The 14213-nt window shown below is 45.6% G+C and overlaps 1 protein-coding gene across 1 annotated transcript in view; it reads right to left on the reverse strand.

The window, feature by feature from the left end:
• Positions 1-1169: 1169 nt before the first annotated feature.
• MYZAP (myocardial zonula adherens protein) overlaps positions 1170-14213 on the reverse strand; it is a 62658-nt gene continuing 49614 nt past the window's right edge. Inside the window, exons 14-17 of the mRNA XM_083712133.1 lie at positions 7182-7567; positions 4765-5436; positions 3856-4078; positions 1170-1771 (exon numbers count right to left, since the gene is read on the reverse strand). Of these exons, the coding sequence (XP_083568259.1) occupies positions 1631-1771; positions 3856-4078; positions 4765-5436; positions 7182-7567 (1422 nt within the window). The 3' untranslated portion in view covers positions 1170-1630. The remainder of the gene's footprint in view (positions 1772-3855; positions 4079-4764; positions 5437-7181; positions 7568-14213) is intronic.

A 14213-nucleotide genomic window follows, 5' to 3' on the forward strand; every position in this document is an offset into this window, starting at 1 on the left:
GGCGTGTGGGAGAGGCCAGTGAGTACAGGACTTAAAAAAATTAAATGGTCAATCCCGACCAGAGACGAATGGTTGATGAAGATGATGGACTATGCCAGGGGTCAGCAAACTTTTTCAGCAGGGGGCCAGTCCACTGTCCCTCAGACCTTGTGGGGGGCCGGACTATATTTTTTTGGGGGAGGGGGATGAATTCCTATGCCCCACAAAATAATCCAAAGATGCATTTTCAATAAAAGCACACATTCTACTCATGTAAAAACACATTGGTTCCCGGAACGTCCACGGGCTGGATTTAGAAAGTGCTTGGTCCGGATCCAGCCCCCAGACCATAGTTTGCCTACCCATGGACTATGCCGAAATGGAAACACACACACATAATTAAAATTAAAAATTGGGAGTGGCTTGGGAGGTCGCAAAAAACCTTTTGACCATGGTCTCACAGCAGGAGACTTGAAGCAGTAAAAAGACCTTTCAAAATTAGCTTTTGTTTTTGTTTTTTTTAGACAAATTGGGTGAGGGTCTTGAGGAGGTGCAAAATAACCTATTGAGGGGGTAGCTACATCCCATGGGCAGGTTAGCCATCCCCACACTTTAGCCAACACAGAGGATCACTAGTGCATCTAGTGCATGACCTGCTACGCTGGCAAGCTGAGACTTCCCAGGGCTTCAAACAGGGAGTCTCACACAACCCCATGGAGATGCTGTGATTGAAACAGAATCTTCTGCATGCCAATCATGTGTACTAACACTATGCTATGAGCCTTTGCCACAGTCCCAAGGGCTCTATCTAACCACCCCAACAGTGGCTCCATCAAAGTTTAATCAGAAGGCAGCAAAAGGAAACCTGCCAGAACTGAACTGGACATACTCCAAGAAGGTGAAAGACTATGACTGATCTGCCTCTTGAGTCACTTCCTGCCTCTGAATGCCTTCATTCCACCCCAGCACGTGTGCCTCAAACCTGCAGCACTCCTCGAGACTATTGATCTGCAAAGGGTTGGATCTTCTCTTCCCCACAGCAAATATCTACAGAGCAGAGATGTACACTTCTTCCCTCCCCCCCCCCCCGGTTTGGTCAGCCCTGATCCAGGAGATGCCTTCACAGGCAGTGCAACTAACTGACGGGATGGTATTTTAACCCTGACATCACAAGGAGACACACATTGAAACATGCTGCTCCTGAATTTTAATGCCACATAGAAAAATATAGAAACACAACACTTGTATTTTTAAATAGAAAATATTTGTAATCTTTTACACAAGTTAACAAATCCTACATTTGTTTGGAATCAGTCGAAGACTAGAAGGCAAAGACTTGGCTGCTCTTGCATCTGCTGCCTCCCCCTTTTACATGGGGGGCGCAGCAGACTCAGTATGCCCCTGCACAAACCCAACTGAGGCAGGCCACTGTGGACTTACAAGCTTTCGAAATGCACCAACTTCTTTGGCAAGCAACAGAAAAGGGAACAGGGAATCTGGAAACCTCTGCAGCACTCTGGTTAATCCAGGGCCTCCGCAGGTGAGCACTCCTAACATCCTTGGGCAAAGATGTAGCAGCCCACAAGAGCAAAAAGCACTGCGATCCTTCTGAGTCTTCGCCCAGGCATCCACTGCGGATTCTGCCTTGGATTCAGTCTTCAGCCGAGCTGTAGCATTCCTCGTCCCTCACTTCTCTGTAGTTGCCCAGCATCTCCCCCTCTGGCTCATAGCTGGCCATCTGAGGGCCTAGTCTGCCTGCAAGCTTCTGGGCTGCAAGTTTGGCTAGCATTTCCTATAAAAACAAAGAAGAGAAACCATGTAATGAAAGTGAGTAAACACTAGGGTGGTCCCTAGGCCCAACAGAAACACACCAGAGAAAGCCATATACTATGAGCTGCCCACAGAACCCCCTGGTATCAAGGCGCAGGGCCATGCTAGAAAGAAAGGCAGTGGAGAAGAGGGGTGGGGGGAAACAAGACCGCCATTCACAGTGCTAAAGCAACTTTGACACATTGTGCTGAACACTGGGAAGTTTCTGGACACACAGAGAGAGAGAGTTGCAGAACAAGCTGGCGAAGGACAAAAAGCCCAGTGCAAGCAAGTAGGTGGAGAGGGAGATCCAGTCCTCTCTTTTCTCTGGCATCGTTAACCACTGAGTTTCAACACCAATGTACTAATTCATGAACTTCAAGAAAGAAAGAGACACCATAGAGCAAACTAGCTGTTAAATGCTGGAGGTAATTGTCCTTTACAGGCGAACTGCACTTCAGGCGAAGGTGTTCAGAGAAAAAAATCAACTCTGGCTGATGTTTATCTAGCTGAGTCTACAAATCCGAGATGGTTGGACCAGATATGACATTATTTGTAATTTAATTACAGACAAACCGTCCCAAGTTGTTTATTAACATCACAATAAGCAAAAGAAAACAAAGCAGAGCGTGACAAGACAGTATTAATTTAGTAATTAATTTAGTGCCCGATACTCTTCTGTATTCATTCCATTCTCACCTGCATTTCAATTAAATTAAGGCTTGCAAGTAAATTAAGTGGATGTGCATATGAAAAAGATTCATAACTCAAATTCAGCATGTAGAATTCCAAAGCTATGCAAAACTGGCTTATTTGCAATCTGCGTATTTTTACTTGTAAGTCAACATGAGTTAGATTGCAATCACAGACAAATGGGGAATAAATATCAAAATAAATAAGCTAAGTTTGTTCTGAACATTTCTATTCAGAACATTCCTATCCAAGTGTTTTTAGAAAGCAGCATCTTTTGGGTGAAGTTGAATACTGGTACTGCTGAGCCAGGCCACTGATCAAAGTATTGCCTCCTCTGACTGGCAATAGTTTTCCAATATCTCAGGCAGAAACAAGAACAGCCCTGCAGCAGCTGCATGAGGTCAAAAGGGGCTCATCTAGTGCATCCTCCTCTCCTGATAGTGGCCTGCCAGGTTCCTATTATGGGAAGCCACAAGAACGGAGCGCAACAGCACTCGGCAGCTGGCTTGCAGAGCATACTGCCTCTAACGGGGTCTAAAACACAGCCATCTTGACTAGTAGCAATGGATAGTCTTATCCTACATGAATTACCGTATTTTTTGCTCTATAAGACTCACTTTTTCCCTCCTAAAAAGTAAGGGAAAATGTGTGTGCGTCTTATGGAGCGAATGCAGGCTGCAAAGCTATCCCAGAAGCCAGAACAGCAAGAGAGATTGTTGCTTTCACTGCGTAGCGATCCCTCTTGCTGTTCTGGCTTCTGGGATTCAGAATTTTTTTTTCTTGTTTTCCTCCTCCAAAAACTAGGTGCGTCTTGTGGTCTGGTGCGTCTTATAGAGCGAAAAATACGGTAGTCTCTCTTATAGCCACCAAAATTGATAGCCACCATTACCTCTTGTGAGAGTGAATTCCATAATCTGACTGTATTTTGCATGTAGAAGTACTTTCTTTTGCTTGTCCTCAACCTTCCACCCTCCAGCTACACCAGATGAGTTCTAGTATTATGGGAGAGGGAGAGGTTTCCTACCCATCTTTCCCGCATGATGCACAACACGTCTCTCCCACCTCCTGCTACCTTTCCACTGAGCCTGCACATTCTGTAGGATAAGCTGTGCTGAACCACCAAGCAATGCATTCTCCCTGGTGTTGGTTTGGGGCTTGTGCCTCCTTTCTTTCCTCTGTCCTCCACAGCCCAAGGCAAAGCAAAAGTACTGAAGCCTCTTTGCCACCACAAGCTGTTCTAACTCTGGGGTCAAGGAGTTCCCTCCTTGGAACAAAATCCTAGCAGACACTTCTCCCCCCTCCACCACCCCAATCTGCATGTTCCCATAATATGTAACAGGAGCTCATGCAAAGCACCAGTGGTTTCATCCATACCTCATAAGCTTCCTTTTGTTGTATCTGAATTGCTATTGAATCTTCTAGGGAGAGCAGCTGCGTAGGCTCATAATGAAGAGGGGGTAAGCGTGCAGCTGTGATGTCATCCAAGTGCTTCTTATCTCTGTGGCGTCTTTCCTCTGCAGAAAGGGAAAAGGAGGGACCTCTAGGTGAAGGGATATCTGGGGAGCCACAAGACGATCCACTTGACTCAGCCAGCAATCTAGAAGAAACCAAGAGCACAGCTCATGAAATGCCTCCTGGCTCTCTGGCACATAAAGTTGCTCCTTCCCTCCACTCTTATTCCGCTCAGAAATTTCAGGTCTGGATGAGTTTGAGGCTAACATCTGATGCTCAGGGAAGCTTCCTCAGTTGTGCTTGCACAGAAGAGTGGGGCCATGAAGCAGTCAAGGAATTAAAATGACCCCCCATCTTGCTCTATCCCAAGGATTTTGGCTTATAAGAGGACTGAAACACTTTGTATTCTCATATGTATTCTCCGTGGCAGAGAAAATGGCAGCTCTGGTCAGGTGGCAGCTACTTCCTGGTTTCCTTCAAGTCCACCTGGCATTCGGCCAAGAGAGAATTTAGGGGTCTCTGAGTGGAAGAGACCCCTGTGGCTCTGCACTGCTTGGGCTAAGCTCCCCCTGCATTCGGGAAAGGGCCATAGCTTGGTGGTTTTGCATTGCATTGCAGGGGTTGAACTAGACGATCCTCGGGAGTAGCTTCCAACAATTCTATAATTCTAATGTATCACAGAAAATAATAACTATTTTATAATCCTACCTTTAAAAAATATTTATTCCCCAAAATATGTATCATAAACTTCCCAGTATGCATAAAACATACCCACACTTGTGGTTATTGCAAAAGCTCTCTCTGCAAGAGTGCGTTTCCTACAGTACTCACACATTAGCTTTAAATCTGCTTCTTTTTGCCACAGGGTTCTTCGCTCTCAGTTCCAGCACTTCCATGTAATGTGGAGTTTTGGGTGGCGTGTTTGGAAAGTTCTGAAAAGCACGGCCTTTACAGTCAAAACTCTGCCCATTTTCAGAGTTCTCCCCACTCTCTCCTCCTCCAACTGAAATTCTTTCGAAGGCATCCACCAGTGCTTCACTGCTGCTGCTTGCAGAATGTGCTGGATTTTCAGCTTTGTCTAGAGAATTCCGCTTGGGAGCTTCCTGAGCATCTTTTGGAAGCCTGGCTATTGACACCTCCAAAACATTTTTGCTTCCTTGAGGAAAACTGGTGTCCTCCGGGGCTTGTCCTACTAATGCACTTCTGTTTGCTTTGCTTCTTTTCTTGGTCCAGACACTTTGCTTGTTCTGCAGAGATGATTCAATCTCATTGTAGTGACGTTCAGAAATAAGAGGTGGGTCTTGGCATGTTGACTTGTTGCTGACAACCCCTTTTTGTTTGCTAGATTTGATTGCCTCTTGTTTTTCCTGGAACTCTAATCTAACAGCAGATAGAAGCTCAGTTGTTCTCTGCAGCTCTTCCTCTTGTGCAACGGCAATCTTCAATTTCTCAACGAAGTTGGATATCTTTTTACCTTTATCCGGAAGCCTGGATACAAATTTCCTATAATAGATGTGATGAAGATACACACTAAGGTAAACAGAATTCAAGGATGAGTTCGAATTCACATTTTGAATTCCTCTGAAGCCCATTAGCAAACAGTCTGCTACTATCCCTTCTATTTGTTTGAGGTTGTCAAATGCAACAGCATGGTTTTTTCCAGAAGATTTTCTGGGGTGAATTGTTTGCATAATAAAATCTTTTTATGTCCTAGAGAACAATCTAATTAAGCATGTTTATTTTACTTGTATTTAATAAAGAAAACTAAAAATGTTGAAACTACCAAGATTGTACAGTATTTGAAGTTGGCATCACAGGAACATAGGAAGCCCTGTGGAACACCCTCCCTTCAGATGTGAAGGAAATAAGCAGCTATCCTATCTTTAAAAGACATCTGACATCAAGGATGTTTTTAATATTTAACGCTGTACTGTTTTTAACACCTGATTGGGAGCCGCCCAGAGTGGCTGGGGAAACCCAGCCAGACGGGCGGGGTATAAATAATAAATTATTATTATTATTATTATTATTATTATTATTATTATTATTATTATTATTATTATACCTTATACTGAATGAGACGATTCACCTATTTAGCTTGGTACTGTACTCACAGTAGGATTTCATGCTGAATTCTCAGCTTCCTACCAGGGACTGTTCTGTATGCAAAACAGATGCTTTTACCACTGAGCCACAGCCCAATCTCATGCTGCTAATGAGATAAGGAAATAACACCCCCCCCAGCCTTAGCACATAAAACAGGGTAGAGGGGCACATATGACCCTATGTGACATTTGGCTACCCTTACTTGGAGCTTTCGTTACTGAAGGGGGAGGGGGAGATCTTCTAACATTTCACAGGTGACAATAGGCATATCAGTGTGCCTGCAGTGCTTCTATTTTCATATCACATTCAACATTTAATTTTTAGATAAAACAGTTTTAGTTGAATTAAAAAACAGCAGCTCACTGGCAGCGTGCATTTATGTGTGCACTTTATATGTGCCAACCATTTCCATAGAAGCCTCTGCTGTTTGTTTTGCTATTGATGCTGCACAATTTTATTTAGTTTGTCATATCTGAGAAGGACCTAAAGCACCTGCCTCACATGCAAAAGTTTCAGTCCTCAGCATCTCCAACAAGGGCTGGCCCAGAATTCCACCTGAAATTCTGGAGAGCTGCCGTTCATCAGTGAAAAACACAGTGAGCCAGGCAGACCAATAGTTTTATGCCTTAGCCTTTCTCCCACGTATGTGTGTTATTTATTGACTGTGACATGCTTTGAGGGGCACCAAGTAGCAGGAAACCAGCACGTAAATACCAGCTATTGATTTTCGTAGAAAAGTAGGCAAAGGACACATTTCTGAAATACAATAACAGAAATGCTTGAGAGGCCACGTTCACGACGGTACCAGCACAAAGGGCTGTGTAAGTTGTTTTAAACTGTTCTTACAAGTTATAATTGCGTTTTGATGCTGTAATCCGCCCTGGGGCTTTAGGGTGAAGGGCGGTTTAATAATAATAATAATAATAATAATAATAATAATAATAATAATAATAATAATAATAATAATATCGTTAATACTACTACCACTGCTACTAATATTGTCCCGGGGTTGAAGGGGGGGCCCCCGAAAGGCAAAAGCGGAGGGAGAGCCGCCCTCCAGGGGAAGGGGAGCTGCTCGCCAGCCCCGCCTGAGCCGCGGAGGGGGAGTCGGCCCGGCCCCCCTTCCCGCCCCGGCCTCTCACCGGTCCCCCAGCAGCTTCTCCTGCCGACTCAGCATCTCCCGCAGCTCCGGCAGGCTCCGGCCTCGCAGCTGCTCCGGCGCCGCCGCCGCCATGCCTCGCCCGGGGAGGGGAGGCCCGCATGGTCCCGGAGGCAGGAGGAGAGCGGGCGGGGACGGACACAGCAGCGGCACCCCCGCCGCTTCCGGCCCCCGGTGGGCGCCGCCATGTTTCCGGAAGCGCCCTACGGCTCCCCAGCAGGGCCAAAACACTTCGGTGGCGCCTTTACGCCTTCGCTCGCTTCCTAGGCAGCCGTTTCGGCAGGAGCCAGAGAGGCGCTGCTGCAAACGCGTTCCGACGTTTTTAGGGTGCTTGGCTCCGCCTCCTTCTCCCTTATATATAACTTGTTTCTATTTATAAAGTTAATTGCAAAGCGCTTTGGACGCATGTGGAGCTAAGAAGTGGTATCATTAAAACCAATCGTTAACAATACTAATTAATGCCCAATGATGGCCAATGAATCAACAGTGTGATGCGGCAGCAGAAAGGGCTAATGCTACTCTACTCTGCATCAACAGAAGTATAGAGTCTCCGTCAAGGGAAATAGTACCACTCTATTCTGCCTTGGTCAGAATACACCTGGAGTCCAGTTCTAGGCACCACAATTTAAGAAGGGTGTTGGCAAACTTACGCAGAGGAGGGCAAGCAAGATGATCAAAGGTCTGCAAACCAAGCCTTATGAGGAACTGTTGAGAGGAGATATGATTGGCCACCTTCAAATATCTTAAGGGCTGTCACATGGAGGGTGGAGAAAGCTGGACTCCAGCCAACTGATTCAAGTTACAAGATACAAAGTTATAAGAAAGAAAGGGGATTCTGGCTAAACATATGGAAAAACTTTCTGAAAGTAAGAGCTGTTTGACAGTGAAGCAGATTCCAACAAGAGGTGTTCGACTTTCCTTTGGAAGCTTTTAAGCAGAGGTTGGACGGCCATCTTTTACGGATGATTTACCTGTAAATCCTGCATTGCGGGGGTAGACTGGTTGACCCTTGGGAGCTAGAGTTTTAAGTTTTATAAGCGCCTCAGAGCACATGTAGAACTATTTCCTTTGAGGTGAACTAGCATCTCTTTACTGCTGCTTTTTTAGAAAAGATACTGTTCCTTAGACAGGGACGCAGGTGGCGCTGTGGGTAAAACCTCAGCGCCTAGGGCTTGAATCCCCGTGGCGGGGCGAGCTCCCGTTGTTCGGTCCCAGCTCCTGCCCACCTAGCAGTTCGAAAGCACTCCTAAGCGCAAGTAGATAAATAGGTACCGCTTTCTAGCGGGAAGGTAAACGGCGTTTCCGTGTGCTGCGCTGGTGCCGGCTCGCCAGAGCAGCTTCGTCACGCTGGCCACGTGACCCGGAAGTGTCTCCGGACAGCGCTGGCCCCCAGCCTCTTAAGTGAGATGGGCGCACAACCCTAGAGTCAGACACGACTGGCCCGTATGGGCAGGGGTACCTTTACCTTTTTACTGTTCCTTAGAGTGAAGGCACAATGGTTTGCCCCCTTGGGAAGACTTAAAGGTAAAGGGACCCCTGACCATTAGGTCCAGTCGTGACCGACTCTGGGGTTGCAGCGCTCATCTCGCTTTATTGGCCGAGGGAGCCGGCGTACAGCTTCTGGGTCATGTGGCCAGCATGACTAAGCCGCTTCTGGTGAACCAGAGCAGCACACAGAAACGCCATTTACTTTCCCACCGGAGTGGTACCTATTTATCTACTTGCAATATGATGCGCTTTCGAACTGCTAGGTTGGCAGGAGCAGGGACTGAGTAACGGGAGCTCACCCCGTCACAGGGATTCGAACCGCCAACCTTCTGATCAGCAAGTCCTAGACTTAGGAAGCTGCTTTATACCAAGTCAGATTGTTGTCAACACTGACTGGCAGCAGCTCTCCAGTGATTCAGGCAGGGTTCCCTCCTAACCATACCTGGAGATGCTGAGGTTTGAACCTGGGAACGTCTGCCTGCTGCAAAGTGGAGGCTTTGCCACTGAGCTACAAGCCCTTCTATTTAGAAGGGGACATGGATGGCTTTAGATGAAGAAGTCTCAGCTCTCACAGAAATACTGAAGCCAGCCAGACTCATGTTCTGGCCTTACACCTCCCATTTTTTCAAACATTCCCGGAGAAAGCTCAGCACTTAGTGGATCTGCTTCCATCCTAAAGTCCAAGCTCCCGCTGAAATAGGCTTCCTTCCTTCCTTCCTTCTGGGATGAGGTCCATGCCACTGCCCATCCTGTTTATCAGATATTTGGCTGAACAGTAACTGCATCATCATATTTCCGTTTTCCAACTGATTGTACTGGTCTGGGCTTTCTTTTCTTTTTTCCTAAGAAGAAAAAGCCACCAAACTGGGAGGGTTTTCCTAATATTTCTTCTATGTGAATGGGTTTCAAAAAGTTCAGATCAGCAAAAACAAAGCAGGCCACAGCCAAAAGTGTAAAATGTGCTCTGCAAAGGATGTTTCTTCTTGAGAAGAAATTGCAACCACCTGATCAAAAGTGAATCCTTCTTTCAGTGGACCTTACTTCTGACCTGAGCAAGCAAGCAAAATGTGAAATAGGGCATTACCACTTTGCGGTATTGCACAGTACTTGGCAAAAGTATTCTATGTGCATAGCTGCTGCGCGACAGACACATGATTTGTGGAACAGCTACAGATATAGTATTTATTTATCCCACTTTTTTGAAATGTGGTAGTGTCTGAGGTTCCCAACACCATAAATGCATGACAGTATCAAAATAAAACCTGCAAGACCAAGCCTAACAATATGAAGAATAGTAGGGGAACCCATCAAAACAAGAGAGCCAAAAGCTCCTTAAGAATTAACCCTAGTCAAACCAAAGTATTGCCTGAACAAAACGTTTTTCCCACTGTTACCCTCCACCAAGCGATCCTTTCTAGGGCTAGATCAGGAGGAAGGGGGCCCAGCAGCCTTGTTCTCACTGTGGCCACCCAGATGCCTTTGGGAAACAAACAAGTGGGACCCGAGCCCAAGAGCCCTCTCCCCTCCTGCAGCTGGGACTCAGAAGCATTACAGTCTCCGACTATGGAGGCAGAGCATAGCCTCTGTGGCTAGTAGTCCTTGAAGGAAGGAGTTTTACCCAGTGGCGTAGCATGGGTTGTCAGCACCCGGGGCAAGGCAAGTAATTTGTGCCCCCTAACCCGTGGATTTGCGCCCCCTAACCCTAACCCCCAGATGTTGCGCCCGGTGCAGCCGGCCCCCCCTGCACCCTCCACGCTACGCCACTGGTTTTACCACTAGAGAAAAGGCCCAGTATCTCCCCACCAGCCTCACTTTGGAACAGGGGTGCAAAACCAGTTTCAGCCCAAGAGCCACATTCCCTTTTGGACAACAGAGGTGGGGGCATTCTGGTGATGGGCAGAGCCAGATGCAAAAAAATGAATGGGGGGTGACACTTTGTACAATAGGTATAGAACTCTCCTCCCCATCTTCCATCTAGCCAAGCAAAAGCACACAATACAACAAGATAAAAGCACTCAAGGGTGGGGGCATGCAGAAGGACTGGTGAGAGGCATGGCCTGGGAATGGGCCTGAGGTCGTCCCCCCTTTGCCTTAGAAGTTAGAAGTGGATAACATGTGAGTAAAGTGGCCTCATCAGGTGATCTCAGTAGACAAGGCAGTTTCATAGATGAGGTCTTTTTGGTGTCCTATAGGCATGGTCTTGGTACTTAGAGACACCAGCTCCATTTCAAAGGGAGAAATGTTTTTTCTGTTGACTTACACCTAGCCAACAGTCCAAATTTGGATCATGAACTCTTTTGGGCAGAAATCTCTTTTGCTAACGTTACTCTGTAAAGTGCCATTTAAACCCTATACACAAATCTCAAAACTGAAATGCACTTAGAATCTAGTGGTTCGACTTTGGAGGAAGGTAGTTGAGTCTACCTGGGAAAAACCCAGACTCTAGTCCTCTACTGCAGTTTCCCAAACTTGGGTCTTTAACTGTTGTTGAACTACAACTCCCATCATCCCTAGCTAGCAGGACCAGTGGTTAGAGATGATGGGAATTGTAGTCCAAAAACAGCTGGAGACCCAAGTTTGGGGAACCCTGCTCTATTGTATCAGGTGGTCTTTGTTTTGTATTGCTCTAAAGGTACTCAGAAGTTGAACTTATTTTAATTTAGCTAAGGACAAGATGTTGATGTGAGGGAAAAGACACAGAATTCTTAGAGAAAAGCAAGCATATATTTGTGTAACCATAACTTTAATTCAAAATCACGCAACAGACAGCATCAGCCATGTGAGACAATCAGAGAGCAACCTCATTAGCACCTCCGTAGTGCCAGAGAAATTCTCTGCCCACACACTTCCAAGTTACAATTGAAATAATTGCAGCAGTCGTCATTCTGCTGCAAGAATGTGAACTACATTCCCCTCCTCGTTTCAAAGTCCACACTCATATCTGACTTGGCAGGTGTTCTCCAGTATATTTCGGGAGGTGCCCTTCTTACAATATCAGTATTTAAATAGAAATAAAACTTCAGCAAAGTGAAGTCACAGAGCCAAGGTCATCTTCAGGGGTGACTTGCATATATAGCATTGGGGTTTCCCCTGTCAAAATAGGAAGTTTCATTTCTGCCTTTGCTAAGGGCTAGCTTTTGGCCCGTTATATCCTGTTTGGTTTGCACAGTTGGAAGAGTGTTGTAGAAAATTTCCATATCCATTCATATTTCAACTCTTAACAAGTTTGTTCATCATTTTTAGGCAAGCTCACATTTATTCCTCTTCCACTGAATATGTAATGTGCAAGCTAATTTGCCAAATATTCTATCTATTCCAAGGAGGTAATAGAATTGTTTTCATTTCATTTATTTATTTCAGCCATTTATACAGTGCTTCACCCCTTAGGGTTGCATCCATTGCTAGTCCTACTCACAGTAGACCCTGAAATCTCTGAAATTTTCCTGGTAGGGCTGAACCTATGGCTCACCGCACCTATGGCTTTCCCTGGACTGGGATAGTCCAGCCTCGGTCCATGCATAGTGACCTCCCTCTTGGACAACTGCAGGACACTCTACATGAGACTGCCCTTCAATACTGTCCGGAAACCAGCTAGAGTAGAATGCAGTAGTTGGTGAGTGGGGCAGTCTGGTGGGATTATGTGATTTTAGCAAAAAGAGTTTGTGTCACATCTAGAGAAGCGGGACCATTCCTGTACACCTGAACAGCTTAACGGCTGAAGACCAGTAGGGAAGCTTTGAGAAGTTTGAACATAACCTGCAGACCCACAATTCCTGTAAACATCGCTAGCAGATTCAGCCACGACTTGAAATTATTTCCCCCCTCTCTGCCTTTGTGGATTATACAGTCTCAGTGATGGTGGAAACTCTCACAACCTGTTCTGTATTTACTTCCTTCTTTTCATCATAGTTTTATTTGCTCCCTGATTTGGATTGCTTTTTGTTTCTAATTTATGGACCTACTATAAAGACTCAAAGGTGGGGTTGGTGTGCTGAAATATGCTCAGATAACTTCAGTTAATCATAAGAAAATCACTGTAGTGTGCTCCTTTTTAATTAGTGCTAATTAAACTTAAAAATATTCCAAACCAAGGCCAACAAACTCTATTCATTAAGTTTCTACACTGCCCTTTCTCCCAAAGCAACCCAGGGCAGCAAACGAGGCAGAAAAACAATGCAATTAAAGTAAGTGAAATGATTTTAAAACATTAAGACATGCAGTGCTTTCAGGACTCATGACACATAATCCCATCAGACTGCCCCCTTCACCAACTACTGTGTTCTACTCTAGCTGCAGTTTCTGGACAGTGTTCAAAGGCAGTCTTATGTAGAGTACACTGTAGTAGTCCAAGAAGGAGGTTACTAGAGCATGGACTGAGGCCAGGCTATCCCAGCCTAGGAATAGCCGCAGGTGGTGAACCAAATTTTACACTTACATGGGAGCTGTGAAGGCCATCAGAGGGTGAGGAAGTGACAGTTAGGCCAGGCATAGGCAAACTCGGCCCTCCAGATGTTTTGGGACTACAACTCCCATCATCCCTAGCTAACAGGACCAGTGGTCAGGGATGATGGGAATTGTAGTCTCAAAACATCTGGAGGGCCGGGTTTGCCTGTGCCCGAGTTAGGCACTCTCCACTTTGCCGGGATATACCTCCAGCTGCCAACTACCATTACTGAGAGTAGTAGCAGGCCTTCCATTGTGCTTAGATCTCTTTATTTTAAAGGTGTATACCCCTGCTTGTCATCACCTAGCTCTCAAAGCAGCTTACAGCAATAAAAATATAATCAATGCAACATAAATTAAACCTCAGAAAGCTTCTGCTCCATGGGAACCCTGTTCTCCCAGATGATCTCAGTGATCAACTTGGGATAACTAGGGCAAGGGGGTTCTTAAGGTGTCCTGGGCTTTGTACACCATTATCATTTATTTTTAATTTATTTATTAAATGTGTATACCACCCTTCATCCAAGGATCACAGGGCGGTTCTATATTGCAAAATGTGTAACATAGCAACAAAGAAAAATAATACCCATCCCGGCTCCCGTATAAAAGGTCATATGTTGTTTAATTAGCCAAAGGCCTGGCAGAAGAGTGTTTTTTTGCTTGCTGCCTAAAGGAGTCAAGGTCCCCATGGATGCAAGCAATTTTATCCTTAAAACTGCTTTGCAAACAAGTCACAGCTAGCTACCGCCTTCTGTCACCTTCTTCTGGAGAGACTGTGAAATGTCCTGCACCACCTGGAAAAGCTCTGCTGGATGGTACAAAGAGGATGCAATGGAGATAGTAAAGTATTCCTTCTTTGCTGCCTTCATTGCCACTAGGTAGGCTCAATGACAAGTCCTTGTCAGTGTTTGATTTCCTCCATTATGTTCAAAGAACCTGGAATCTGGAGCAGTAGATCTAGTTCCATGACCTGCAGAATTAGTGCATGAATTTGCTTTTCCCCCTCCTCCCTCCTGTTTCTTTTTTCTTTTGTGTCATGTCTTTTTAGATTGTGAGCTGCTCTGGGAGCTTGGTTGGGCAGAAG

Source organism: Podarcis gaigeae, assembly GCF_964106915.1.
Source record: "Podarcis gaigeae genome assembly, chromosome: 14".
Lineage (NCBI taxonomy): Eukaryota > Metazoa > Chordata > Lepidosauria > Squamata > Lacertidae > Podarcis > Podarcis gaigeae.